Raw genomic sequence first — 24,142 nt, 5'->3', positions numbered from 1 at the left:
TTTAATATGGGTTTCCAAATGCCAAATATTGGCCAAGGCGGATGAAATGGCCTAGTAGTATTGCCAGAACATCTTTTTGAATCCGGAGGCAGCTTAAGAGGGTGATAATATCTTGCCGGCATGACGGACGACGACATGAATGGAGATGATGCCGCACAATGTCTTTCATAAGGAAACGGTCTGCAGATTACAACCAATCCATCGTTTACGGAATCACGTCCACTAGACTTCTTCTACTCATGAGGTGGTCATTTGTAGCAAATGCAAGAGAAATTAAGTAACACCCAGGTCATCGGTGGTGCAGTTCGCTTCTCAAACCAGGCATTAATTCGAGAACTATTTAGGCGTACCTAGTAGAATTACATTGTGGCGACATGGAAAGAAACGGCGGATGCAGCTCGCCCTGACTGTAATCGGCATCAAACTGATGATTAAAACGGCAAGTGAGATATATCACAATTTTCGGATCACATCCTCTTGGGTAGAAAGGCATCAGGGACGAAAGCCGAACAGGTTACAGGTCTAAGTTTAGGCTGTTGATCCGGTTAAGTGCACGGGAAGCGGTAGGCTATTCGGGACTTTCGTTCAATGACTGCGAGAGACTTGACGAATGCTCTCCACAAGAAGAGACCTCAGGATTGGTCACAAATAAGACCCGGCGGAGTTGACCACCATGGGTAGGTATGGTGGAGGTTGTTGACGTCCACGAGCATCTCCGTGTTTTGTTTGATCTTATCGATAAAGAAGCCAACCAGGGTGATAAGATATGGCAGACAGAAGCACTTACATAAGCATCGATGGGAATGACGCGGAACACGAGATCCAGCTTGGCTCTTGTGTGACTGGCTGTCAGGGTCGAATGATCGATCCTTCATATTCCCCTCATTGCATCTCTTCCAGAGCATACCCACGTTCCTGGATGCGAGACGTCCATTGCATCTCCATCGCGCCCAAGCTCTTATCATCACGATGCTAACCATGCCCACCATCACTCACCGCCATGACCCCGAGCGGCGCCAACGCGACAGCCCCGCGTCGATAACACCAGGCTCTCCTAGATAAACCAGCTCAGAAAAGTCACTCGTCCAGCCGAGTCATGGCGTCAGCCCCATTCCCCCAGATCGAGGATGCCCCATCGCGATGTAGACACATCAACATCACCAAGTCACAGAGGCACCTCCGTGGTCAATGAATGGCATTGTTCACAACGGAAGCAAACAGCATCCAGCCAGCGAGCGAGATATGACAAACATGGCCAATCACGCGTGGTAATGAGCGGCGTCTCGGTCCTCGGAACTAGCATCTCTCCTCCGTCTGTCCAGCACAACACACCTGCCCGCCGGAGCTACTACCAGCCCCAAGAATGCGCGACCCAGCCCATTCCGCTTCAAGCAAAGCAAAGGAACACTGTCCGAACAGAGACAGGATAAGAGAAGATTAGAGTCCCTCCCCCACCTTTCCGGCGGGGCAGATCGCATTCGGGGCACTCGGACACACGCGGGGTCCCTGACTATCCATCTTGGGACCCCCAGAAACTAATCATTGACGTGCTCGATCTTTTTGATTTTGCGCCGATTTCTGCGACAGCCTCGCTTTTTTGTCAAAACACTGTCGACGCCCCTCAAGGTTCTCTTTACTACCTTGATAATAGTCACATCAAGTTTTGCCAGTCAATTATCTCCCTAACGTGTAGTAAAAAAATAATAATATCCCCAACATCATGGCCAGCCCGCGCCCCCTGTCCGCCGTCCTGCCGCCTCTGATCCTCGGCACGGCAACCTTCAACTACCAATACGTCTCCGACCCCTCGCAGATGCCCTCTGTCGAAATCGTCTCCCGCGCCCTCTCCCTCGGCATCACGGCCTTCGACACCTCTCCCTACTACGGGCCCTCCGAATCCATCCTCGGCGCCGCAATGCGCACCCTCTCCCCGCCGCGCGAGTCCTACTTCCTCGTCACGAAAGCAGGCCGCATCGCGCCCGCCGAGTTCGACTACTCCCCCTCCTGGATCCGCGCCTCCGTCCTCCGCAGCCTCGAGCGCCTCAACACGTCCTACCTCGACCTCGTCTACACCCACGACGCAGAGTTCGTCTCCCCCGACGAAGTCGTCGCCGCTGTCCGCGAACTGCGCCGCCTGCGCGACGAGGGCCTCGTCCGCTACGTCGGCATCTGCGGGTACCCCGTCCCCGTCCTCTGCGAGCTCGCCGAGAAGATCCTCCGCGAGACGGGCGAGCCCGTGGACGCCGTGCAGTCCTTTTCGCACTTTTGCGTGCAGAACAACACCCTGGGCTCCGACGCCGTCCTCGCCCGCTTCAAGGATGCCGGCGTCAACGTCGTCACGAACGCGAGCATGCTGAGCATGGGTCTCTTGACAACGCGCGGCGTTGACGACGGGCCCATGGCCAGCTGGCATCCTGCCCCGGGCCCTTTGCGCAAGCTGTGCAAGAGCCTGGTCGCCTTTGCCGAGGGTGCTGGCGAAAAGATGGAGGACGTCGCGTTGTACTGGGCCATGGCCAACTGGGCTCGCGTAGGCGGTGCCTTTGGCACCGAGTTCCTGCCGCCCACTTTTGCCGGGCCTGCCAGGGTCGGCGTGAGCGTCATGGGTGTCACGTCTGTCAAGGAGCTAGAGGAAACGTGGGCCGACTTTCAAGCTGTGCTCCGCGATCTCTCGGGCACCCAGGCCGAAGGTGAAAAGAAAGAGTACCAGGGCTCGATGGTAAGTCGCTATGAGAAGATTCAGCGCCTGGTAACGGAACAGATGTGGCCTGCCCTGGGAGAGTGGCGCAACTACAGCTGGGCCAGCCCTGACGAGGGCTTTGTGAACCAGCGGGCACAGTCTGCAGTCGACGCAACTCTTCCCGCCGCAGAGCCGCATCTGTAGTAAACACACTTTACGTGTAGATGATGTCTGGAAGGAAAGGTTTGGATGCCCGGAAAGCTTTGGCATGTTACAGCGTTTGCATAGATACATAGAATTGTTAGCTGCAGAGATCTGTCTGATCCTCGCAACTCGTCTCACTTATGGTAGAGTACAATGAGCCGGCCATTCACATGGCATGAAGAGAAGAAAAAGAAAAGAAAAGGAGAGACCACGTCTAATCCCACCAGGCCCCCAAAATCACGCTTTACGCCTTTAGTGTTCTCAGTTTCCCAACCTCCGAGTGTATGCAAAAGTGCCCGTCACCTCGCCATGCCAAGATGCTGCCGTTGAGCAACTCGTATCGGGTACGTTCCTCATGGTCGTCATTTTCATTCCCTCACTGCGTAATCTCCGATGAACGTTCCACCACGTTCTCATGCCCAAGCCTCTTCGTCTCGTTGTCTTCCTCTGTTGCAGGGGCGGGAGTGACTGGCGTGATCATCACCTCGGGAGTTGATGGCTCATTGCCAGAGGAGATTTCGTCTGCGCTGATTGAGTTTCTGGGCTCCTCGGGAATCGTCGGCGGTGGCTTCAGGGTGCCAGCGTTGGTTTGCACCGGCTTCTCCGTGTGCGCATCTTCGATTTGCTCAGCCTCCGGTTCGTCCTCAGCATCGGCCTTCTTCTTTTTCGATGCAGCGCTCTGTCCCTCGCCGGCGACAGCTCCCTCTTCCGTCTGATTAGCCTCGCCGTTCTCGATATCAACTCCGACCATCTCTGCCAAGCTCCTAAAGTTGTACAGAGGCTCCGTGTTGTCCCGGTCACCTTCGTCACTCCGACCACCGACGCTGAGCTCGCTAGCGCGAGGGTCAAGGTATGCCGGGTTTGTGTAGCTCCCGTTGTGGCTATCAGCAAGCGACGACGAAATCGACGACGCATTGCTCATCTGCCTAAGATGAGAAGGGCCACGACTAGGCGCGGGAATTGGGAGCGAGGGCGTTGATGAGGTACTCTGGAAGCTGCTCTCGGATGACTGCGTCTCGACGGGTGGCCGCTCCACTGCCTTGCCTTTGGTGTTGGGGGCCGAGGTAGGACCTGGACTGGGGCTGGTGGATGCTGCCACGGGGGATGTCTCGGCGCTGCCGGCCGCGGAAGTGGACTGGGCTCCTTGGACCGTTGCCTCCACCCGGAGATTGCTGGTCGTGCTGTTTCCGCGTCGTCGCCCGAGACCAAGGGACAAGCTACTACCACTAGCAGAGCTCTGTCCAGGGCCGTACACGCTTTGGCGGTCCTGCTTCTTGAGAGCCTTGCGCTCCTCCTTCTCCTTCTTCTTGGCTTCCTTGCGGTCCGCCTTCTCTTGCTTTCGTTTTCTCTCCTCCTCCGCTGCCAGACTTAAGCGCACAGCCTCCATGAACATCATATCCTCCAATTCTTCCATTCTGCTGCGCCTGTTATTGAGTGGTCCCCGCCCCGAAGAACCCCGCGGTCCTGGCTCAGGTCCCGTTTGAGCGGGTTCATTTTCGACATTGCGATTCGGGCTTCCTTCGGCCTGAGCGTTGGAAGGACCAGAGGGGGTATGGTTACCCGTGTTGCGTCGGCTGAATCTGCCTGGCCTGGTGAAGGCAAAGCCGCGCTGCTGTTCGTTGTTACCCATGAGAAACGCAGCGGTATGCAGGGCAGTCGCCGCAGCCGCCCTGCGAGCTTGGTGCGCTCGTTGCGCAGCCAGCTTTGTAGACCAATCTGGACGAACGCGATCGGTGGTGATGACGTTCGGTGCGTTGGCGGACAAACTCTGTGCTCTGCGCCTGCTAGCTGTAGTCGGCGAGGTGGGCGAGAGCGTAGAGTTCAGAGAGCTTTGAGACGACATGGCTGTGCCCTGCGATGGGTATCCCGAGATGGCATATGAAAGACCGCGGCGGAATGGAGGGGCATCGTAGGTGACGCCAAACTCCGTCTGCTGGCAGTAGGGGCACTGCGCGGGCTCGGAGATGAGCATTTCGGGGGACTCTTCGGGGTTCGTCGGCGGCTGTTCGTTGGGCTCTCCGTGGTGCTCGGGATAGTGGGGGTCCGCGCGCTTGATCTGCACGAAACACTCGCTGCAGATCGGTTGGTCACAACAGCGGGTGCGGTTCAGATACGGGGGATATGTGAGGAAGCAAATGGGGCATTCGGTAGCGTCCTTGTAGAGGAAGACCTCAAGAGGTTGGCCGTTGACAAAAGGGTCGTTGGGCAGTTGTATCTCGCGAGGTGCGACTTCGGTGGCGGAGCTGTTGCGGGAACCTCCACTGAGAGCTGCGGCAATGGCCTTTGCCCGCGGCTTGATGCTGCGCGACTGCTGCTGAGCCGCGTTGGGCGAGGTTACTCCAGAGGCCGGGCCGGAACCGCTACGATCTGAGCCGACTGATAATGAGCGGGGGCCCATGGGGACAGTCAGGTTCGCAAGGTTCTGGGAGGAGTCGGTTGGTGAAGCGGGGGTATTCGCCTTGGGGATGAACTCGGGAGGAGGCTGCTCATCGGCGGCAGGGATGTCGAGGCCACGTCCAGCACAGATGAGCTGGTATTCGGTCCAGTTGTCTGAATAGTCGTTGAGGCCTCTCCAGAATGGGGCGAGGCGTCTCTCGAGCTGCAAAGCATGCATGTCAGCAAGGTCGAAAACACCGGTGTTCTAGCAGGAACGCTTACCTGCAGCTGGCGGACAATGGGCTTGCTGAAGTCCTCGGGGCCAGTGTAGGTACCGAGAGTGACGAGGTAGCCGCCGTCGACATGTTCCTCCCTCATACTGCGTTCTCTTTCCTTTTCTCTGGCAACGCGCTCCCTCTCCAAGCGACGAGCCTCTCGCTCTTGCCTGGTCTCCCTGCGCTCATACGGGGCATCTTCTCTGCCTCCCGCATTTGAAGATCCGGCAGCTCCGAGACCCAATAAGTTGAGGTCAGCGCGGCTGAAGCGGCTCTGTCTCCGCGAACTGGGGCGGTCGGTGTGTGCATCGCGAGAGGAGGAAGGGTTGAGGTAGGCGGCCTGGGTTTGACGGTAGTCGGTCGCCGGATCGGACGCACGAGACTCTTTGGTACTTGAATTTCCCATGGCTATTGCTAGTGATGTACAATATGTGGCTTTGCTGTGAATCCGTCGGGGTTGACCACGGTCTGTTGGATCGTGGCGATAAGCAGCAGCAGCAGCAGCAGCAGCAGCAGCAGAAGCTGGGTTGCGGCTCAGGGAGTGGCGGCAATGGCGGCGAGAATGACTGTCGACTCAATACAAGATGTATGGACGGGAGACACCGGGAATATAGACGGTAAGAAGGATCGGCTCGGTCGGAGGGACGGACAATGGAGGTGAATGTGTTGTCGTTGTCGTCGTCGGTCGAATCGGGGTCAGAAGGTAGGTCGATAGCTTGTTCGTGGGGGTTGCGTTGCTGGGAAGGAAATTACCGCCGCGGTGGTGGATGAGGGGGAGTTGATGGGTCGAGTCAACAATGCATCCTTCAGACGAGGGCGAGAAGGAGTGCGGGCATTGTCCAGTCAAGCGGCAGGTAGGTCTAGTTGAGGATGTGGCGGATGGGACGGATGATGTGCGTCGCCAGAACTGGGCGCGGTGCAGTGTTGAAATGCGATGTGCTGGTTGCGTTGCTGCGGTGGTAACGGGGGGGCGGCAGTGGTGGGAGGCGGGTAAGGTGGTAAGAAATGTTGTTGATGCGCGAATGATGAATGACGGATGCTCAGCAGGTTGCAGCAGAGGTTGGCGGTGCAGCGTAGTGAGGTAAGGTATGTGCAGCGAGTAACTGGACGGATACAGCGCAGCGGCCGGCGGAGCAGGGGTTTGGAGGAGTGAGTGATTGATTGATGGAGACGACAAGAAAAAGAAGGTCGGGCTTGTCGGGTCGGGGAAGCTTGTGCTTGTGCTTGCTTGTGCTTGTGCTTGTGCTTGTGCTTGTGACGGGGCCTGACGGACGGGGACGGTGTTGAGGCCAGTGGAAGACAGCACCAGGCCTGCGGGCGGTGCGGCGGTTGTCGTACGTGCGTGGCTGGTGCGCTGGGCGGCCAAACTCTGATAGACTGCTTCTGTTCTGCTTCTGCTTCTGCTTCTGCTTCCGCAGCTGCTTCTACGTCGCGTGGGTTTGGGTTTTGGGTTGGGGTTGGTGCAGTGACGCCGTCGCCAAGTCGATGTGACGTCTGCAGAGAGGGACGACGTGGAGGTGACAGGAGGCGACGGGAGCAGCAAAAGATCAACAACCATAAAAAAAGAATTGTGGAAAGGGATATGACAGGAGGCAGTGGGAACACCGCGACTGAGTGTGAGTCCAAGAATCAAGGCAGGAGGGGCCCAAGAGGAAATCCGGATCTGAGGTCAGGTACGGAGTAGGTCAGGTACATCCAGACGTCGGGGTGAGGTGGTGCTTTCCAGAGAGGAGCGAACCGAACAGTGCTCTACCTTGGGCAGGAAGGGCCATGTCTCCCGATGTACTCTTACCAGAACTGGGTGGGCTCCAGTATGGCTTGAGCGGCCTAGGTACTTTGTCACTGCCAGATGGTACATGGGCCTTGGTGGATGCGGAAAGAGCCACAGTCTGGACCGAAATCGCTGGCAGGACCGGCCCGGGCTGGTCTGGGCAGCTGAACATGCGACGTGGGCTCTGCGGTTCAGCATAGCATTTCTCTCCCGTCCTTTTATTTAAGGTCCTGACTGAAGTCTACCTTTTGCTAGATCATCGGGGATGGGAAAGCGCTCAGATTGATTCTCCATGTCATTGCTGCCCTGTGACTTTGGCTGAGTGTACGCAGTAGACGTTTCGCTCTTGCTCAAGACAACGGGAAGGTGCCCTTGGGCTGGTACGTACTTCCTCACTGCTCTGCATCACTGCACCTGCATCAGAACGGGTGGGCAGGCAGGCAGCTGGGATGAGGAGGGGACACTGGATAGGTACCTACCTTACCTACCTTAGGTAGGTATTGAGGGGGGCGAGAGGCTGGCGTGGAAGGTGGGGCCAGGCGGGACCCCTCCCCTCCACGTCCTCACAGTGACTGCACCTTCCACCTTCCCCGAGCTGTTTTCACCGTGTGCGGAGGTACCCCTCCACGCCTACCCCCCGCAGAACAGTACATGATCCCGCAGTACGCAGGACTGCCACGGCCACTGCCCGACCGGACCTGCGCGCTGTCAATGCTCTCACTCTCTCTCTCACCTTCACTTCCAGGTTGCTTGCTATCCGTTCACACACTCAGTTGCCGATATCGTGAGGCATTACTTGTGTTCGCACCTTTCCTTGTGGCTTCACTGCAACCGCATCTCTGCCAATCGACGCTGGACATCCAGCTGGCATCTTCCCTAGTTGTGAACCACAACCTGAGGCACGGCGCTTGATGCTCTTAGCCTTTGGACGGCGTCCTGTGGCTGCATCTGACTGTTAGGTTGGTTACCTTAGCCTCCGGGACCTAGACAAGTTGTTAGTGAGTTGGTGAAGTGCTATGAGGGAACCTTGGAACTTCACTGCATCGCCTGTCGGTACCTCATCCCAAGTCCCAGCCTTGGTTACCTAAGGCCGCCTCAATGTACAACACCTCCATCAAAGACTTCAGTTCTTTCCCATCTCAGGCCTCACTAATCGTGAAGCCCAAGATGCTGCTTCCGGTCGTCCCGGCCTTCCCGCAACCAACCAACCAGCCGGCTGTCAGCAAGCCTCGTACAATTTGTTAGCTGCTCCGGACCGCTGGCTTTCCACTTGCCAACCAGTCAGTCTATCCTTAATTCTTCTTGTTTGTCTCGAACCCCTATCAGCTCTCATTCCCTCACTCAACTCAACTCATCCCACATGGATCTCATCCCCTTCCACACCCACAATATCCCGAAGCACGTACTCCTCCTGTCTCATCTCACCCTCCGCGGCCCCTTGCCGCCTAATGCTCCTCTAAAGCCGCAAATCGCCCCCAAAACCCTCTCGGGACTTCCTCTTCAACCATCTTCCATGGATCCACGCCGTCGGCCCTTTCATGCACACCCTCCGTCGCAACTCGTCCTGCAGAGCTATGATGCCTCACGGGCTTGAGCGCCTGCTGCGCTGCACCCAACGTCCCAAATTGATCCAGGTCCCAAGGTTCCAGAATCCCATTCCACTGCCATTCGATCGCCGCCCATCCACGTGTCAACCACTGCCGACCCAAGCATTACGCTTGGCACCCTCACAGAGACAGGCCCTGCCCTGCCCAGCCCAGCCCAGCCAGATACCATCCATCTCCTATTGCACCACACCACACCACACATCTCTCACTTCTCCGAGCGCCCTCGCCGAGCCCTGTCATTCATACATCATGCTACTGCAGAGCCTGCTTACTCATTCATCATGGGCCTGTCCAACCAATTTCGACTTTACACATTCAGGAGAAGGGCTCTCATATGAGCACGTCAGGATTCTACTGCCATTGCTACGTATGTAACTGCCCATCAAATGTCCCTTGATGCTCCATTCAACCGCTGATACAACCAAAGATCATGCCTCTCATCTTCAAATGTGTCCCTGCATCTCCTGGGGGTGTCTCATGCCCGCAGCCACACACCCTCTGCGCTCCGTCAAGCCCTAGCCGCCTGTCGGCTTATCTCTGTAACCAAGGAGATGACGCTGTCACGTGATATTTCGAGACACTCATCCCACCATGTCCTCGGCGGTGAACGTCAAAACGCCATCTGCACCCCACGTTTGGCCATCTGCAAGTTCAACGGCTGGCCTCAATACCTGCCAGGCACTACCTCACCGCCGACCCCTCCCTCCCTGTCTTGCTCCGTTGCCTGGTCCGGATCATCGCCCATCGCTTATCGGCCTTCCATGCCAGTGTAGGACACTAATACTGGCTAGCGATACCCACACATGCGAGCTTGTTTCCCTCGACTGTCGATCAGCTTCCGCCAGCCTTTACTCCGTCTTCATCCCAGGTCACGGCAATCGGCTCGTGATTCCCTGAGAACTTCTGTCCACCGAACCACAGCTCGAATCGGATATCGGCCGGCGCAATTATTACCCGCACGTCAAAGTTCAAGATGTAATATGTCGTTCCCTTGGAGAAGCAGCTTCCACGTTTGTGTTTGAGAACGAGCTGGTTTTGCTGGACTCCGGTCAAGTTGCTCTTGACGTCGCATAACTTCGTTGCTCCCGCTGGTCCAAGTCGTCAGTCACTGCCCGAGTTCTTCCGCAATCGCTGTCGCCATCTGTGTGTGGACTTACCGTGCTTCAAGCTTCTCGGGAGAAAGGTTGGCTCGTTGTGAGAAATCACAATGTTCGCGTCCCATGATCTCTGCGTGTCTCCAGCGCCGAGGGAAATCGCTAGCGAATGTACGAGTGGCGCATTTGGATTGACAATGTCGCCCTATGTCGTCGTCAGCAACCAGACTCTTATTACCAAACCTTGAGACTCACCTTCCTAATGAGCCATCGGATCTGGTTGACGGCCCATTTCTTCTTCGGGTCGAACGCATCATTCTGGATGTCCTCGTTGAAATGCATCTGGGGCGAGTACACCTCTTTGATGACCACGCCATAGCTCGCCCTTGCAATCCGCGTCGCCAACACAGACAGTCGCCCGGTTTCCATCCTCTGCTGGTGGTCGAGGAGCAGCCCGCGAACCACCACCAGCTGGGGATCCTGGCATGGAATCACCGCGACCTTTTCTGCATTTTGGTGCGAGTAACTCTGGAACTGGTGTTGCAGATTGTCCCGTACATATGCTGAGCCGCCCAACCCTCCCGATAATACCATGTATTCCTGACGTTGTCAGTCTTCTTCTCGCCAAGAGGGTACGGGTATCGCATACGATGGCTTGTGGCTGCTGCTTCTGGATGAGCCTGTCGAGCTGCTCCCTGATACAGCGCATTATGCCCTCAATTTGGACATCGAACAGCGCCTGGATCTCTTGCCTGTCACATGTCAGCCAACCTCTTGTTGGCCAAGCTCGTTGCAACGCCAACTCACATGGTAAACAACATTCTCCCGTCCACGATCCTCAAGCCGGGGTGGTTGAAATCATGCGATACACCTTCCAGCTGCATCTTGAACACAGGCTGCATGTACGCCCTCTCTCCGAACTTGTGCTTCACCGTCTTGAAATGGTGACTCCTCGACATCCTGAATGCGAAGTCGCGTGGAAGAAAGCGCTGAACGTCCGGAAACGCAGACAACCGCTGGTTGACAAGATGGATAAACGCAACATCAATCAGCGACGCCCCGATGCCCACGCCCTTGACCTCCGATATTTGCGACATCTGGGGATATTGCGGGTCAGTTGATGTGATCTGCATCACCGCGAGATCAGTCGTGCCGCCGCCAGCGTCAACGGTAAGAAACAAGCTCCCCATGTGAAAGTTGACGGCGCTCGTCTTCAGGGTCGCCACTGCAGCAGCCTCTGCCTCCGTCAAGTCGACTTGCGCAAAGTGTCGCGACCCTTCCGCGCCAAACCCGGCGTCGTGGATGATTCTCTTGAACGCGTTGATGGTCTCCATCTTGGTCCACGTCGTCGGCACGCTGAAGAGGAACGTCACGGCCATGTCCGTCCAGCCACCCGTGTGCTGCCTCCCAACTTGCGTCTCGATCGACTCCTTGACGTGGGCGTACACCTCTTTGAGAAAGTCGGTCACCAGCTTCTCCGCCTCGGCGACGTTGCGCGGCGCGTTGGGAAGTCCGCGCTGCTGCCACGCCTCCAGGGTATCCTCATCGATGAAGATCTTGAAGAACTCGCGCCGCAGCTTGTTCTCCTCCTCGTCGGCACACATGAAGCCCCATTTTGAGAGGCTGCCGTCGGCGTTGTACGTCAGGACTGTCGGGACCTTGCGTTCGCCTCGATCGCCGCTGCCGGGCCAGTCGTTGATGACTTGGATTGGCGTTCTAGGTGTCATCCAGGCCACACCTGTTATTTCTTGTTAGTCTCTGTGCGCGAAGTAGCGCATTGTGATAATACCTTACCTGTGAAGGTGGTGCCAAGGTCAACTGAGACCAATACATCCGGTTTCTCGCTCATGGTGATTGACAAGTGTCGATTGCATTCAACGCGATTCTCTTCTGTCGGGCAAGGACAGCAGACCCGCGTCTTGAGGGCGTCAGGATCACAAAGTCATCTGGCAGTTCCAGATTTCTATCGTCTCATGTGCTTGAAAAAGGTGTGTCGGGAAGAGAAGGCTGGCAGAACAGCTACCTCGGAGCTCTTTCCTAAGACAACCCCGCCAGCCAGCCTCGTGCGAGTTGCTTACCTGCAGTCTGCAGAATGATATCAGACCAGGGGTCGGCGTTCCTCCAAGTTCAGCTCGTCCCGCTCGGGAAGTCATCATCTTTCCGTTGCCAACGGCAAAAAGCAACGATGAGTATCGAGCCGCCCAAACCTGGACAAGGCTGTGCAGGCCATTCTAGGCACCATCTTTTGCTATCACGTCGATCACTCCATTTGGGAATAGTAAGCACAGGGTCAAAGACTGCGAATGTTTTCACTCCCTCGCGACGGTTTCTAAGCTCAGCGTGGCGCGCCAGGCGTTGAGGTGGCACGAATGCGTCCCGCCGCACCACACCATCCCCCCTGCTTTTGAACCAGGCTGCAGCTAACAAATTTCCCATCCGCAACACAGCCGTCTTCTTGTGGCTTTTTGTGGAACTGCAGATGCGTTTGCCAGACATCCGTGTCTACGTGCAGACCCTGCCTGTCAGCACGAGGTAGCATACGGCTGGTCTAATAGTGAGCAGACCGGGGTTTCTCCAGGTGCCGCCGTTTTGCGAGCGGCCGAGGGGGCGTGGTTCATAGGGATGGAAGCTCAATATGCAGATCCTTCGCTCCCACGACGGGCTATTCTTCTCGTCGGCTTTACTTGAGCTTAGAGTGCCCAGCCTTTCTCAACTCACTTCTCCAAGTCATCCCCATCACAAGCAGTTTCGATCTCTGCTCTGCCCTTTCCCGTCGCTACCATAAGCTACTGGAATTGTTTCATCCAATAACAAACAGCATGGCTACGTCTGTACAATCAGGATATACGCTTTTAACCACGTACGGAGCAGACGGCAAACCTACTCCCACGACCGTTCTAATTACTACCACAACAGTGCCGGCACAGGATGGAGCAGGCTCATCGTCGAACGCTACGTCCTCGGGAGCACTTACAGCCGCATCATCTACACCATTACCCGGCGCTTCAACGACTTCAAACCCGACAGCTGTGGATGACAATGGCGATACGCCCGGTCCGGGAACGCCTTCAGCATCACCCACATCGACAAACAAATCATCATCTTCGGGAGTATCTACTGGCGCTATCGCTGGTGCTTCCGTAGGTTGTCTGGTAGCTGGTCTTATCGTCGGTGGTCTCATCGCCTTCTTGCTTCTCGGACGGAAGAAGCGGAAGAGTGGAAGATATTCGCCTCAGAGTTCCGACACGGGGCACATCATCGTCGGTCCAGAGTCCAAAGCCTTGGCTTCTTCAGCTCCCGCCAACCACAGAGACAACATCCAGATCAACCAGTTCCTTCTCGACGCGACGCCAGACAAGGAGTTGGCCGGCGAACTGCAATCTCTCGGGGAGCTAATCCAGCAACATGTCGAGAACAACTACCATTCAAACCCGGTCCAAATTGATCCCCACGCTCTCGCTCCAAGCCTTTCAAACTTGGGATTGGGAGATTTATCCAAGCCCAGCACGGAAGAAATTGCCTCTCTCTGCATAGATCCAAAGACCAGACAAGCTGGCCTCCAACATGTCGTTTCTCTCGCGGTGTTTGGAAGCATAGACTTCAAGGCGAAGAGCCGCTACTCCATGCTGCCAGGACCGATTGCGTCTTTCCTCCAGTCCATCCCACCAGTCGAGTCGCGTGGAGGTGATAAGGAAGGCAAGTTCCCCCTCGGCGTTCAAGACAATGACCGTCTGCTAACTTCTTGAAGCAACTACACTGGCGCTTTCACAATGGCGAAGTCTATCGGCTTTCCTCCTCCACCCGAATCGCAGTCAGCGTATTCACCTCTCTCCAAATGAGTCGGAGGCATCTCCCAAAGCACAGAGCCTCGCCACCGCACTCAACGCATGTCTCCGTCACTTCGTTCCGGCGGATCAAGGGAGCCAGCGTCAGCAGCTGGACCATCTGCAGGCTGTGATCCTGGAATGCACGAAGCTCGGCTACGAGATCGTGTCTCAGCCCAGTGATTGGCGCTTCACTTACAAGACCGAAGATGCAGGTGCGTCGGGTGTGCGACCTGTCGTGGTGTGCCCGGGACTGGACAAGGTCACCAGTAAGGACGGCAAGATGTACAACTCCCCTCGTCGCGTGGTTGCACCTGTTGTAACACAGGTTCCTCGCCGTAACCGATGAGAAAGGCATGCCTATCTTCAAGATAATAGGAAAATTGGCATGAAGGAGACAGACAGTGTGGTTTGAAGTTCAAAGCAGAATAGTAACAAGATCCATAATTCATCCTCAATATCACGAACGGCTCGCTCTGCAATCAATTCGGATGTCCCAGGGACGAACGACACAGAACCCGCCACGCCATCGCCGCCCTCGAGCAACCGTAAGCCCAGCCTGCTTTTGGCGGACACCAGGGGTGAAGAACGTTGCTGAAAGGAATTGAGATGCGTGCGATAGAAAACCTAGTGCTTACTGCATGGCAGGGGTAGGCCATAAATTGCTTGTTTCCGTACCCGCAGGCACCGGCCCTTCTAGCGCTGACTTCGGAGCTACTGTGCTCAACTTCCGTTTGTCTATTTCACCGACGGGGTTTTCAAGATGAAGCCGCATCATGGTCTTGGGAGGTCATACTCACCCCGACAAAAACGAAAGATAGTTTTACGAAATCGATCTTTCACTAGATGAATTTGGGAGGAGTCAAGACCACAATCAATTCCCAGGTCCGTCCAGCCTGCTCTCTACCTCCAACGTTGTTGCCTACACGCATGGGAACAACCATGAAGGTTACACTGTAATCAGGCTGCGGCTACCCGCGCTGTAGCGACTCTCAACCCAACCAACGATCCTATCGGTCCCCAAGCCCGAACCGTTCCCACCGCCGACAACTTAATCTCAGTTCATTGGTTTCTCGGGAGCCTCAATTCCAATCGAAGGCTTGCTTTCTTTTGTTCAGTGGAGGCGTACTGGAAACGGCGTCAAGCGTGCGTGATCCCTTCAGCCCCCTGCAGAGCGGCTGAGTCTCTCAAGCTAGTGGATCGACCCACGCCAAGGAAGCCTGTTGCTGAGCGCCCTAGCATAGTGTAGAGCCTGCCGACCTCCGTGGTGCCGAATACTGGCGATCCCCATGCATGTAAGTGACGATAAGTCCAGCCCAAGAGGGTGCATCCTCCGGAGGAAGAAGGGCGGGTTGCATTTGCCCCCTGGGCTTTCAGTTCCGATCATCAAAGTTCTTGATTTGGATTTTGAGAGTGATGACTTTACGAACCATGCCTTAGTGATCAACACTGGTGTCTGCCCGTACGAAGAGGGAGACAAGCCCGCAACAGTTATGTGCAGTGCGCCACCATCTGTTCAGCCGTGGCTTTCCATTCTGTTCCACCTCATCGCCCATCGTTCGTCCGGTCTCCCCAGGCACGCAGCTAGCTATTCATAGCTCAGAACTGAGAACTGAGTTGTCTTGATCTCCAGTGACCGTTGCCAAAGCCTTCCGCCCTCCTTAACAAACAGGCTCTGATCTTGCCGATTTACTTGCCCGTTTACGCTCTTCTGTTCCACAGAACACTTGACGGAGAGCAGTCGCTCGCTGCTGGTATACTTCTCTTCTAGCCAGACGGTAAGATACCCCGCTTCCTCGTCATTGCGCCTCGTCGATTACTCCCACTCTCTTCGGTAGACACTTACTAACGTGGGCTTTAGGCATGGATCCCATCACCAGCTCCGTGTCTGCTCTCCACGCGACCTACCAACTCATTCTCTTCAGTGTCGACGTTGACCAAGTCCCATCTCAAGTCCGCCGCAGTCTTGAACTCGTACAGACATGTCATCGAGATCTGCAACATCTGATCGAAATCCGGAACGAATGCCTGCACTTGCTTGAAAAGACGCCCATCGTACTCAACCGCGTAAACGAAATCATCGCCGCCGCAGACAAAGGCCTCATCGAGGTGTGCCAGATTGTCGAGAAGTGCCGACCTGACGCCAATAACGGCAAGGTTCCCTTCAAGAACCGTGTTGGATGGGTCTTGTTTGATTCGAGAGAGTTCAGAGCACAGGAACCTGTGATCAGCAGACACCATGCAGCGGTGTTGTCGGAGCTGAACTTCTTGAGGCAAACGGCGCTTCTCGCACCGCAGCTACAACAACAGAAGCCGGCTATCACCACCGAGATCAAGAAAGGAACTGAAATTTTCGACAATGTCGCTCTTCTCGGTGGCCTCATGGGAGAAATGGCGTTCTCAGGTATGGCTAGCCGCAACCGTTTTCCCAAGTTATGCTTGCTTGCTGGCAATGCTTCCATGATCATCTAAGGTCGCTGCTAATTCTCATCAACGGCAGGGACGAACTCGCATCAGAAACCATCCTTCTCGTCTGAAGCAGCGATTCTGACATCGCCAGTATCCGCCGCGCCAAAGTCGACCGTGCCTTTTCCTCACTTCAACCCGCCTCAGCACCCGACCTATCCATCAGCCCCGAACCCCGCCAATCCGCCCACAGTGGCCTATGAACCATACTGCGAACTTGAGGCGCCTTTCGGTCCATTTCCCGGAGCGTACACTTCACGTCCAAACGCCGCCAGTCGAGCCGTCCCCCAAGGCCCGGTTTATCATCCAGCAATGTCACAGGCTAGGCCCACGGCATTCTCATCGTCGAACGACCTTGGACTACTTTCATTTGAACACGGAAATCAGACCCGCGATAGTATCTTGGAGTATTCGTCGACAGCTTCAACTCTTGGTCTTTCACCGCCGACAAGACCCACTGAGTTCGATCCTCTGAGCCAGCTGGCCCCCTCGTCGTCTTCCACCCCATCAATCCGTAGTGCCCGCGACTCAGTAATGTCTCAGCCGGTTCTTCCTGCATTTGCCGACCAGCCGAGCGAGCCCGGCGAGTTGGAAAAAGAAGGTCATAACCGGTATTCAAAGTTCTCTGGGTACTTCCGTCGGTCGAGAGAAATCAAGCCAGACTCCATAACGACTAGAGACGAAGGATCCTCGGCAAATTTACGGCATGTTAACTCTGCTGAAGGCATGTTCCCAGTGCAGACTATTCCTGCTCGGTCTAATACGAAATCCTCACTGGAGACACCAACCGGTCGATGGTTCTCACCTGATTCCATACACGTCTTTTCAAACCCCAACCCGTCGAATGCAACGCTTGATAGTGAGGCGCCAACGTTGATTCCGCCTTCTCCAACCTTCACAAATCTAGGGACCATGTCGACACTATCACTGAATACATTGCCAAGCGAGACCTCGTTCAATCTCGATGACGACTTCGACAGAATAGCTTTGGGTAACCCGTCGACTTGTACCATTCCTCGAGTTGCTACCCCTCGAGCTCCAAACCCAAAACACTCTCTTCCACACCAACCGCGGCACGCCTCAACCGAACCCATCGACTTATGGAAGCCGGCCGATCGATCCGGGGTACCAAAGTCAGTAAGCTCAAGGTCCCAGAGCGAGTCATCGAATCCAGCAATCATCTTTGGGTCTGCGTTCTGGGGACCAAATGCTGTGCTGGATGCAAAGGAGCTGGAACCTCCTTTGAAAAGGTCGCGTACAGATGGTGAGGAGGGTCTTGCAAAGGTTGAAGCAAACCCCTACAGCACACTTGGCTCTGTGCCTGACTTCATGGAACAAAAACATTCAAGGTACCAAAGATCGCATTCAGAGTTGATCTATCATAAAGCAGCTCATGCGAACTCATATGAGTTGTCTCCGGCAAATTACGTTCCAGAAGTGGCCGAGTTACCGTGAGCGGAAATACACAAATGTCAGAGCCGGGTCAACATACAAGCAAGGATATGACTCTCATTTCATGATAATGTTCATTAAGATTGCCTCAAAGGCATTCAGGATACCCACAAACAATTGGCTTTCTTTTCTCAGTAAGGTACCCACGTATCATATGCCTATCTGGAACTCTCTTGGTCTGAACTCTGTCCGGTGAGATGGTATCGTGACTGCGTCTCTTGCAACTTCATGTCTGCTTGAACCCCTGTAGCGCGGACAAAAGTGCTATCCCGTACAACGAAACGCGGAGCTTGACTTTTGGACTTGAATGTGAAAAACGACGCGAGACTAGAAGTAGAGCGTCGCATGCATCCTTGATTCATGTACGACTTCATGAAGCTCTCAATATCGTCGTCTGTTGATGCCTTCGCTTCCCGTAGCACACTCGCCAGCTCCGGGCTTGCAGATACTTGTGCGACTGTTGCCAAGCGTTCTCCGGATAACTGAAGCGCGTCGAGCGGAAGATCCAAGCTGCTGCTGCGAGATTGGCGAAAAATACCGCAATAATAACCAACACAGCCAAGTATCCACGAAAGCGCCGTGGTAACGATGTCAGCTGGAATATTACCAGACTCGCTGTATCCGCTCCAGGCACATCTATGTTGGGGCCGAAAGAGCTGATGATATCATCATACACGACTCTTGCGAGCGTAAAATAGTTTGCTTGCAGAGAGCGCGCTGGTGATTGTGGTTCATCCATGGCATCTTCGAACAGCCTTGCATAAACAATATCGACAGTACCATCGTCTGAAGAGGGGTCGGCCGGACAGTTGGGACATAAGGCTATCGGCATGTAAGGTCGCCGGAAGTTGTTCACTCGGTCGTAGAACCATGTCAGGGATGGTCAGAATAATACTTCTGCCATGCAGCCCTCGCGAGCTTCTTCAATTGTCAACTCTAGGCTTTCCTTACTGATGGTCAGGACTTGTCGGTCGTCGTGAGACATTGAACTGAAATTCTTCACGGCATCAAGTTGCTTTCGAACGGCGTTGGTTTTGTATGTCTCATCAACTACATCCCATACGTAGAGTGGCTCAGTGCGGTTGCTCACCGATGAGGCCGATACATTGAGATGTTGAATTGAGGCCGGGTAGCTGGCGGCAATGAGGAGTCACCAGAACAAGACAGTCTATGATCGGCATCTTGATCACTCACACAGCAAATGAGGCACACATAGTCAAACAACCCAGCAACGATCCGAATTACGTGCTGGAGCAACAGCCATTCATATCTGTGGGACACCGCACTTCTCGGCCCATTCTCACTAGATGTTCGCCACATAAAAGCACACTAACAGGGACAGGCGTCTTTAATAGCGAGGGCTGACAAGGAACTAAACAGCCACAACAATTGCTTGGTGGCCCTCTTTTCCCTACTTCACTCGAAGTCTTTTTTTGTTGGGGAGTCCGCAATAGACCTGGGCCTCAAATGCTCAATGTCACTTTCAAATAAGCTCAATCCTCATCCTCCTAAACTATTCTATGTCGCGTCTTTGGTTTGTTTGCGTGGTGATCCCAACTTTAACATCGTGACCGGGAAGATTCTTGTGTGTGAATCTAGAGCAGCAGATATTTTATTTTGTAAGAGGTATCACTACGTTGAGCAGAGGTTAGAACTAAAAGTTATAACACAGGAACAACAATCAAGCTGAAAAGTCAACGTCCGGCTTTCCGAACCCCCAGATGATGAGAAGACGACACAACATTGCAGCACTTTGCTCAAGAGGATGGTGCTAAAGCCTGCGCCAACTCTGCATCTGTAATTTCAACATCAAAGAGCCATCCGAATCCCTTCACAGAATCAACCAAGTATTTCTGAGACAGCTCAAACTCTGGCAGCAAATCTGCGAATCCGTGTGGAACACCGGGGTACACGTCAATTTTCGTTGACACTCCGTGATCTCTGAGCACTTTCTCATAAATGATGCCGTCATCTCGTAGAGGGTCCTGCCCGCAGACTTGGAAGTAGACCGGTGGCATATTTTTGTGTCTATTGCTGTCGTTAAAAGGAGAGAAGTCGGGCGATAAGACATCCGGCTGATAGGCAGCGCGAGTGACACGTAAAGTCTCCGCGTTAATGATCAGCGTGTCGGTGTTCTGCTGCCTTGAGAGCCATAGCTCGGCGTGCTGCTCCGGCAAAATTTCTGGCTCCAGAACCCAAGGGATGGCCAGCCAGACTCCAATCAGCTTAGGAGTTTGCTTTGAAGAGACCCATTTCTGGGCTGTCACCGCTGACAGGTTGGCACCAGCGGACACCCCGCCAATGACGAAGCTCGACTTGGTATAATCACCCAAAGGGGCATTGGCTGTGTTGTTTGCAGACAATATCCACTCCAGAGAGTCCCAAACATCGTTTGAGGGCGTTGGGAACTTGACTTGAGGGGTGAACCTGTGGGTGATGCTGATGACGGTTGTTCCAAACAGCTTTGCTATGGCTCTGGCGTAGTGGCCTACATGGGTTGGGTGGCCAATGGTGAAGCCACCCCCATGAATGAGAATCACTGTTGGTCGATCTGGAACTTGCGACTGTGGTCTAAAAACTCTCGCCGGATTTTCGAAGCCGTCCCTTGTAGGAATCTTGAACTCGAATTCAAATTCGGTATCTGCGGTTCCCGGAATAGGCTGGCGTGCAGCATCGGCATGCATCACCATGGCGGAATGAATTGAGTTTAGCATGGACACTACATCCTCTCCACCTTGTTTGAGAAGCTAGTGATCATTGTTAGTGACAGAAATCATTCGTGGGATAAAGTAGGGGGTTTGAATAGATTTACCTTCTCAAACAGAGGGCTGGAATAGATCGAAGTCAGCAAAATCCCAATGAAGAACCGGATGAGACATACTCAGTTGCCCCAGTTCTGAGGACTTCTTCTTTAGAGTCATATGATGACATGTGTGATACTTTTGGCTGTTCCGAAGTTGAACTTAGACAGTGAATGTCGGATTGGAGGGTGAAGGAACACGGTAAGATATACCCGTCGGTGGAAGCAGAGCAGAAAGTGGAAGAGACCCCTTCATGCTTTTAAGACTTATGGCCTTTGCACTACTTTCTGCAAGGACCAATGAAGTGGAGTCTGGAGTCAGCTTATTTGGCTGAAGAATAATGCAGACTTGGCGCAGCGCGGCGTTGCACCGGATCTACATATCCGGGATCACGGCTGGGGGCTGAGGCATGCTGCCAACACGGGAGAGCCAGTAAGCCCGGTCTGCCAGCATCTGCCATCTCCAAAAGGCCCTTTGTGTACCCAGATGACGGGATGAGTGGGTTTGACAACGGGAATCGGGAAAGACCCCGCGGAGAATACCCACTATCTCCGGTGGTCATCGGGGTAAGTCGAAGTTGGTCCGCATCGTTTGTGGACCTTGCAGGGACGAGATGTTCGCCGAAAAATGTCCTTCTTTGGGCACCCTCCACATGTACGACAATTAAAGAACTAGCTGACGTTAACAGGAGGAGGACGAGATAGGGTCGCTGTGCATACGAGCCGTTGACAAGTTCCATTAGCAAGATCGTATCCACACAAGATACCACCATGGGAATCCCACGGCATCAGAGTCAACAATGATGTCTAAGAGCTCCGCGAGATATGATTCTCGACCTAAGGTATTCAATATTACATACGCTTGATATTGAACGGAAGAAAGTTTAAATATCTGCATTCTACTCGATTTCAAAATACACTGCTCTCCTGTCAGAGCTTGCTACACTATACATTTCGATGCACCCGTGGCTGTTTCTTTTACTCCCCCCCCCTACTGTGAAGCCTCGTGCTAGATGGTCTCAAAACTTCATCAAAACCCCTTGGCTTACACAGCCCTAAAAACGGCACTCCATTCAGACTGATTAGTCTCTTCATCGAGGGCCATTGTTGGTAGTTTATCTGAGTGGTGCCATCATTGTATGAGGCTGAGATCACGGTCCGAATCCCGCGCGCGGGATGGGGGCGTCTCTTCTGAATTGCGAAATAGCTCCTCGTTGGCAAGTAATCGGCCTGCGGACTCTAGAAGGACCAATCAGTTTGTAATTTTAGGATGTCTCTACAATTTTCGCTTACCATCTTCCGCATCTGACGCCTGCTTAGCCACACTCCCGAAAAGGGCATCCATATCTTCAAGCTCCCTGCCCTTGGTTTCCGGAAAGAACGCGAACAAAACCTGTACAAGTGCTCGTCGTCAGATGCACAACGAAGTAAGAAGAGTTTTCAAAAGTACATACTGGAATCCAGATAATGTTCACAGCCATGAAGATGAAATACACTTTGCTATGTAACTTGGCTAGACCAATGGGCCAAATCTCGTTGACGATCATGGACGCGACGGCACTGCCAACTGAGGCAAAGTTGAGTCCTCGGGCCCTAACAGCGGTGGGAAAGATCTGAAGTCTCGATTGAGCAATTGGCCAGCCAATGAACACGAGAAAATTACCTCAGTGTTGTAAACCCAGACTGTAGGCCCAAAGCCGAGACTAAATCCCGTCGCGTAAATGAAAATGAAGATGATGCAGACGATATTTGCGGCTTTGTTATCTTGGTACGCAAGCGGTAAGGCACCGTTGATCTGTGATTTCGTAGAGCATCAGCAATGACGTTACAGCACGTCTTGAGATCAGGACCGCACTTACCAGCATCGAGATGGCCATTACGATACAGCCCGCAACCAAGCAGTTCCTTCGACCAAACCTATCAATGATGAACATTTCAAGCACAGTGAATGCTATTTTCACTGTCATTTCAATAGCCCCAATCATGAGAGCTGCATGAGTGAAAATGCCTAGGCTCTCTAGAAGGAATGGCAGATAATACTTCATAGCCGATGCCCCGCAAGCTTGGCTCATGAACTGCAATAACGTGGCGCGCCACAGACGGGAGAAAAGAGCCTTCTCCTTGAACAGAGAGAGCCAGTTTCTGCCAGATCTGTGGTACTCGTCGACATCTTTAGAGATCGCAGCAAACTCGTCCTCGATTTGGTCCTCGGAATAGATGCCTTCTCGAAGTCTCCTCAAGGTCGAGCGAGCACGGTCTTTTTGGTTGTGCTCAACGAGCCATCTCGGACTGCACAGAAGTAAGGTGAGCACCATACGTGAATCAAGTCTTAGGTTGGTTAGACTTACGTCTCGGGGATCCAAGGCAGTCCGAATCCAAATATGAAGGCGGGGATAATCTCCAACATTATAGATAACCGCCAGCCATAGTAATGACCTGAACCGGTTTGCCAAAACCGCATGCCGTAGCCAACCCTTTGAGGTATTAGCATCATGCTTGTTAGACCTCAAGTAAGACGCACCAAAGTCCAATGGCCATTCCGGCGATGAAACCAACATGGTTCATCGTCACGAAATGTCCCCTTTTCTTAGCCGGTGAGATTTCCCTGGGTCTGATCAACCACTGTACACAAACGTTTCATTTACGGTTGAACTTACGCTTGATATAAAGGAACTGAAGTCGAAACAATTGCAACGCCAAGTCCGCTGAAAAGTCTGCCGGAAACCATGGTGCCTCCCGCCGTCGAACCGCCGCTCGTCGCTTGCAGTAAGGCTCCGAGACAAACAAACCCAGTTCCGGCCAGAGCAGCATAGCGCCGTCCAAGCCAGTCATTGATGGGATGAGAGATGAGAGCATAGCTGATTAAGGTGCCGATATAATAAACGCTGACAATAGCACCTATTACGGGTCTTGATGGGTCGCCCAGGGCTTCCCTCCACCCAGGGTGGACGAGGATAGATGATAATATCCCAATGTTATATCTGATCAACAGCATTAGCTACACTCTGTACGAGAATCCTCTTCTGATGGTCAAAACTTGGCTTGTCGCCACAACTCAACACAGCCACGGAGGAAGACGAACACATAGGGCTCTTAGCACGTGTGTCTTGGACTACCGCAACTTCGTAGCAGAGATAAAAACAAAAGAGGTCAGACTCACCCCCATACTGAAGCTCCAATCCCAAAGTAAAAGCAGAGGAAATAGAGGCGGATTACGCCGGGTGGAAGTCGTACGTTGATGCTGGTCATAGCTGGTGACACGGCAGCGCTTAAGCAGGTCCGCGGGCGGGGAGATTCCGAGGGGTGGCAGTGTAGGGAGATTAGTTTTTTTGAGTTGGTGCGCCAGCAAATATACCTCAACACGTTGGAAGAGCAAGCAGCTTCCCAAGCAGGCGTGTCTTTTGCGATTGCGAACAGCCACCAGTTGTGCGACACCCAGCATGAGCAAAATGAGACCTCACTGACGCTACCGGCGCGACGTCGCTACTGCGGGGTGACGAGTGAGACAGATCGGAGCTTATGTAAGATTATACCGAGCGGTCCAGACTTATGCATGGTATCCATTTTATGCAACCGTCGTAGACTTGGGGATTGAG

General features: G+C 53.9%; 6 protein-coding genes across 6 annotated transcripts; 2 read left to right on the top strand and 4 right to left on the bottom strand.

Moving 5' to 3' along the window:
• Nucleotides 1-1,720: 1,720 nt before the first annotated feature.
• Nucleotides 1,721-2,881, top strand: ARA2-1 (D-arabinose 1-dehydrogenase; the record flags this gene model as incomplete). The annotated part of the gene is made up of 1 exon (XM_036646848.1): nt 1,721-2,881. The coding sequence occupies one exon, from the start codon at nt 1,721-1,723 to the stop codon at nt 2,879-2,881; it is 1,161 nt and encodes a 386-aa protein (XP_036488877.1).
• A 376-nt stretch (nt 2,882-3,257) lies between these two features.
• Nucleotides 3,258-5,938, bottom strand: sip-5 (the record flags this gene model as incomplete). The annotated part of the gene is made up of 2 exons (XM_036646847.1): nt 3,258-5,480; nt 5,540-5,938. The coding sequence occupies 2 exons, from the start codon at nt 5,936-5,938 to the stop codon at nt 3,258-3,260; spliced, it is 2,622 nt and encodes an 873-aa protein (XP_036488878.1).
• Nucleotides 5,939-9,741: 3,803 nt separating this feature from the next.
• On the bottom strand, nt 9,742-11,853 carry CGCS363_v014997 (uncharacterized protein; the record flags this gene model as incomplete). The annotated part of the gene is made up of 6 exons (XM_036646846.1): nt 9,742-9,998; nt 10,068-10,209; nt 10,260-10,604; nt 10,654-10,756; nt 10,812-11,742; nt 11,799-11,853. The coding sequence occupies 6 exons, from the start codon at nt 11,851-11,853 to the stop codon at nt 9,742-9,744; spliced, it is 1,833 nt and encodes a 610-aa protein (XP_036488871.1).
• Nucleotides 11,854-12,823: 970 nt separating this feature from the next.
• CGCS363_v014996 (uncharacterized protein) lies at nt 12,824-16,300 on the top strand (the record flags this gene model as incomplete). The annotated part of the gene is made up of 3 exons (XM_036646845.1): nt 12,824-13,688; nt 13,753-14,043; nt 15,690-16,300. The coding sequence occupies 3 exons, from the start codon at nt 12,824-12,826 to the stop codon at nt 16,298-16,300; spliced, it is 1,767 nt and encodes a 588-aa protein (XP_036488872.1).
• Nucleotides 16,301-19,503: 3,203 nt separating this feature from the next.
• CGCS363_v014995 (AB hydrolase superfamily protein) lies at nt 19,504-20,677 on the bottom strand (the record flags this gene model as incomplete). Its single annotated transcript, XM_036646844.1, has 3 exons — nt 19,504-20,493; nt 20,559-20,574; nt 20,628-20,677. The coding sequence occupies 3 exons, from the start codon at nt 20,675-20,677 to the stop codon at nt 19,504-19,506; spliced, it is 1,056 nt and encodes a 351-aa protein (XP_036488869.1).
• A 1,001-nt stretch (nt 20,678-21,678) lies between these two features.
• PLT4 (putative polyol transporter 4) lies at nt 21,679-23,111 on the bottom strand (the record flags this gene model as incomplete). The annotated part of the gene is made up of 7 exons (XM_036646843.1): nt 21,679-21,785; nt 21,840-21,939; nt 22,001-22,159; nt 22,210-22,341; nt 22,406-22,835; nt 22,895-23,020; nt 23,068-23,111. The coding sequence occupies 7 exons, from the start codon at nt 23,109-23,111 to the stop codon at nt 21,679-21,681; spliced, it is 1,098 nt and encodes a 365-aa protein (XP_036488870.1).
• Between the last annotated feature and the right edge of the window lie 1,031 nt (nt 23,112-24,142).

Source organism: Colletotrichum siamense, assembly GCF_013390195.1.
Source record: "Colletotrichum siamense strain Cg363 chromosome Unknown KSG_Cg363_contig10, whole genome shotgun sequence".
Classification (NCBI taxonomy): Eukaryota; Fungi; Ascomycota; class Sordariomycetes; order Glomerellales; family Glomerellaceae; genus Colletotrichum; species Colletotrichum siamense.
This window is presented reverse-complemented; position numbering and strand designations above follow the sequence as displayed.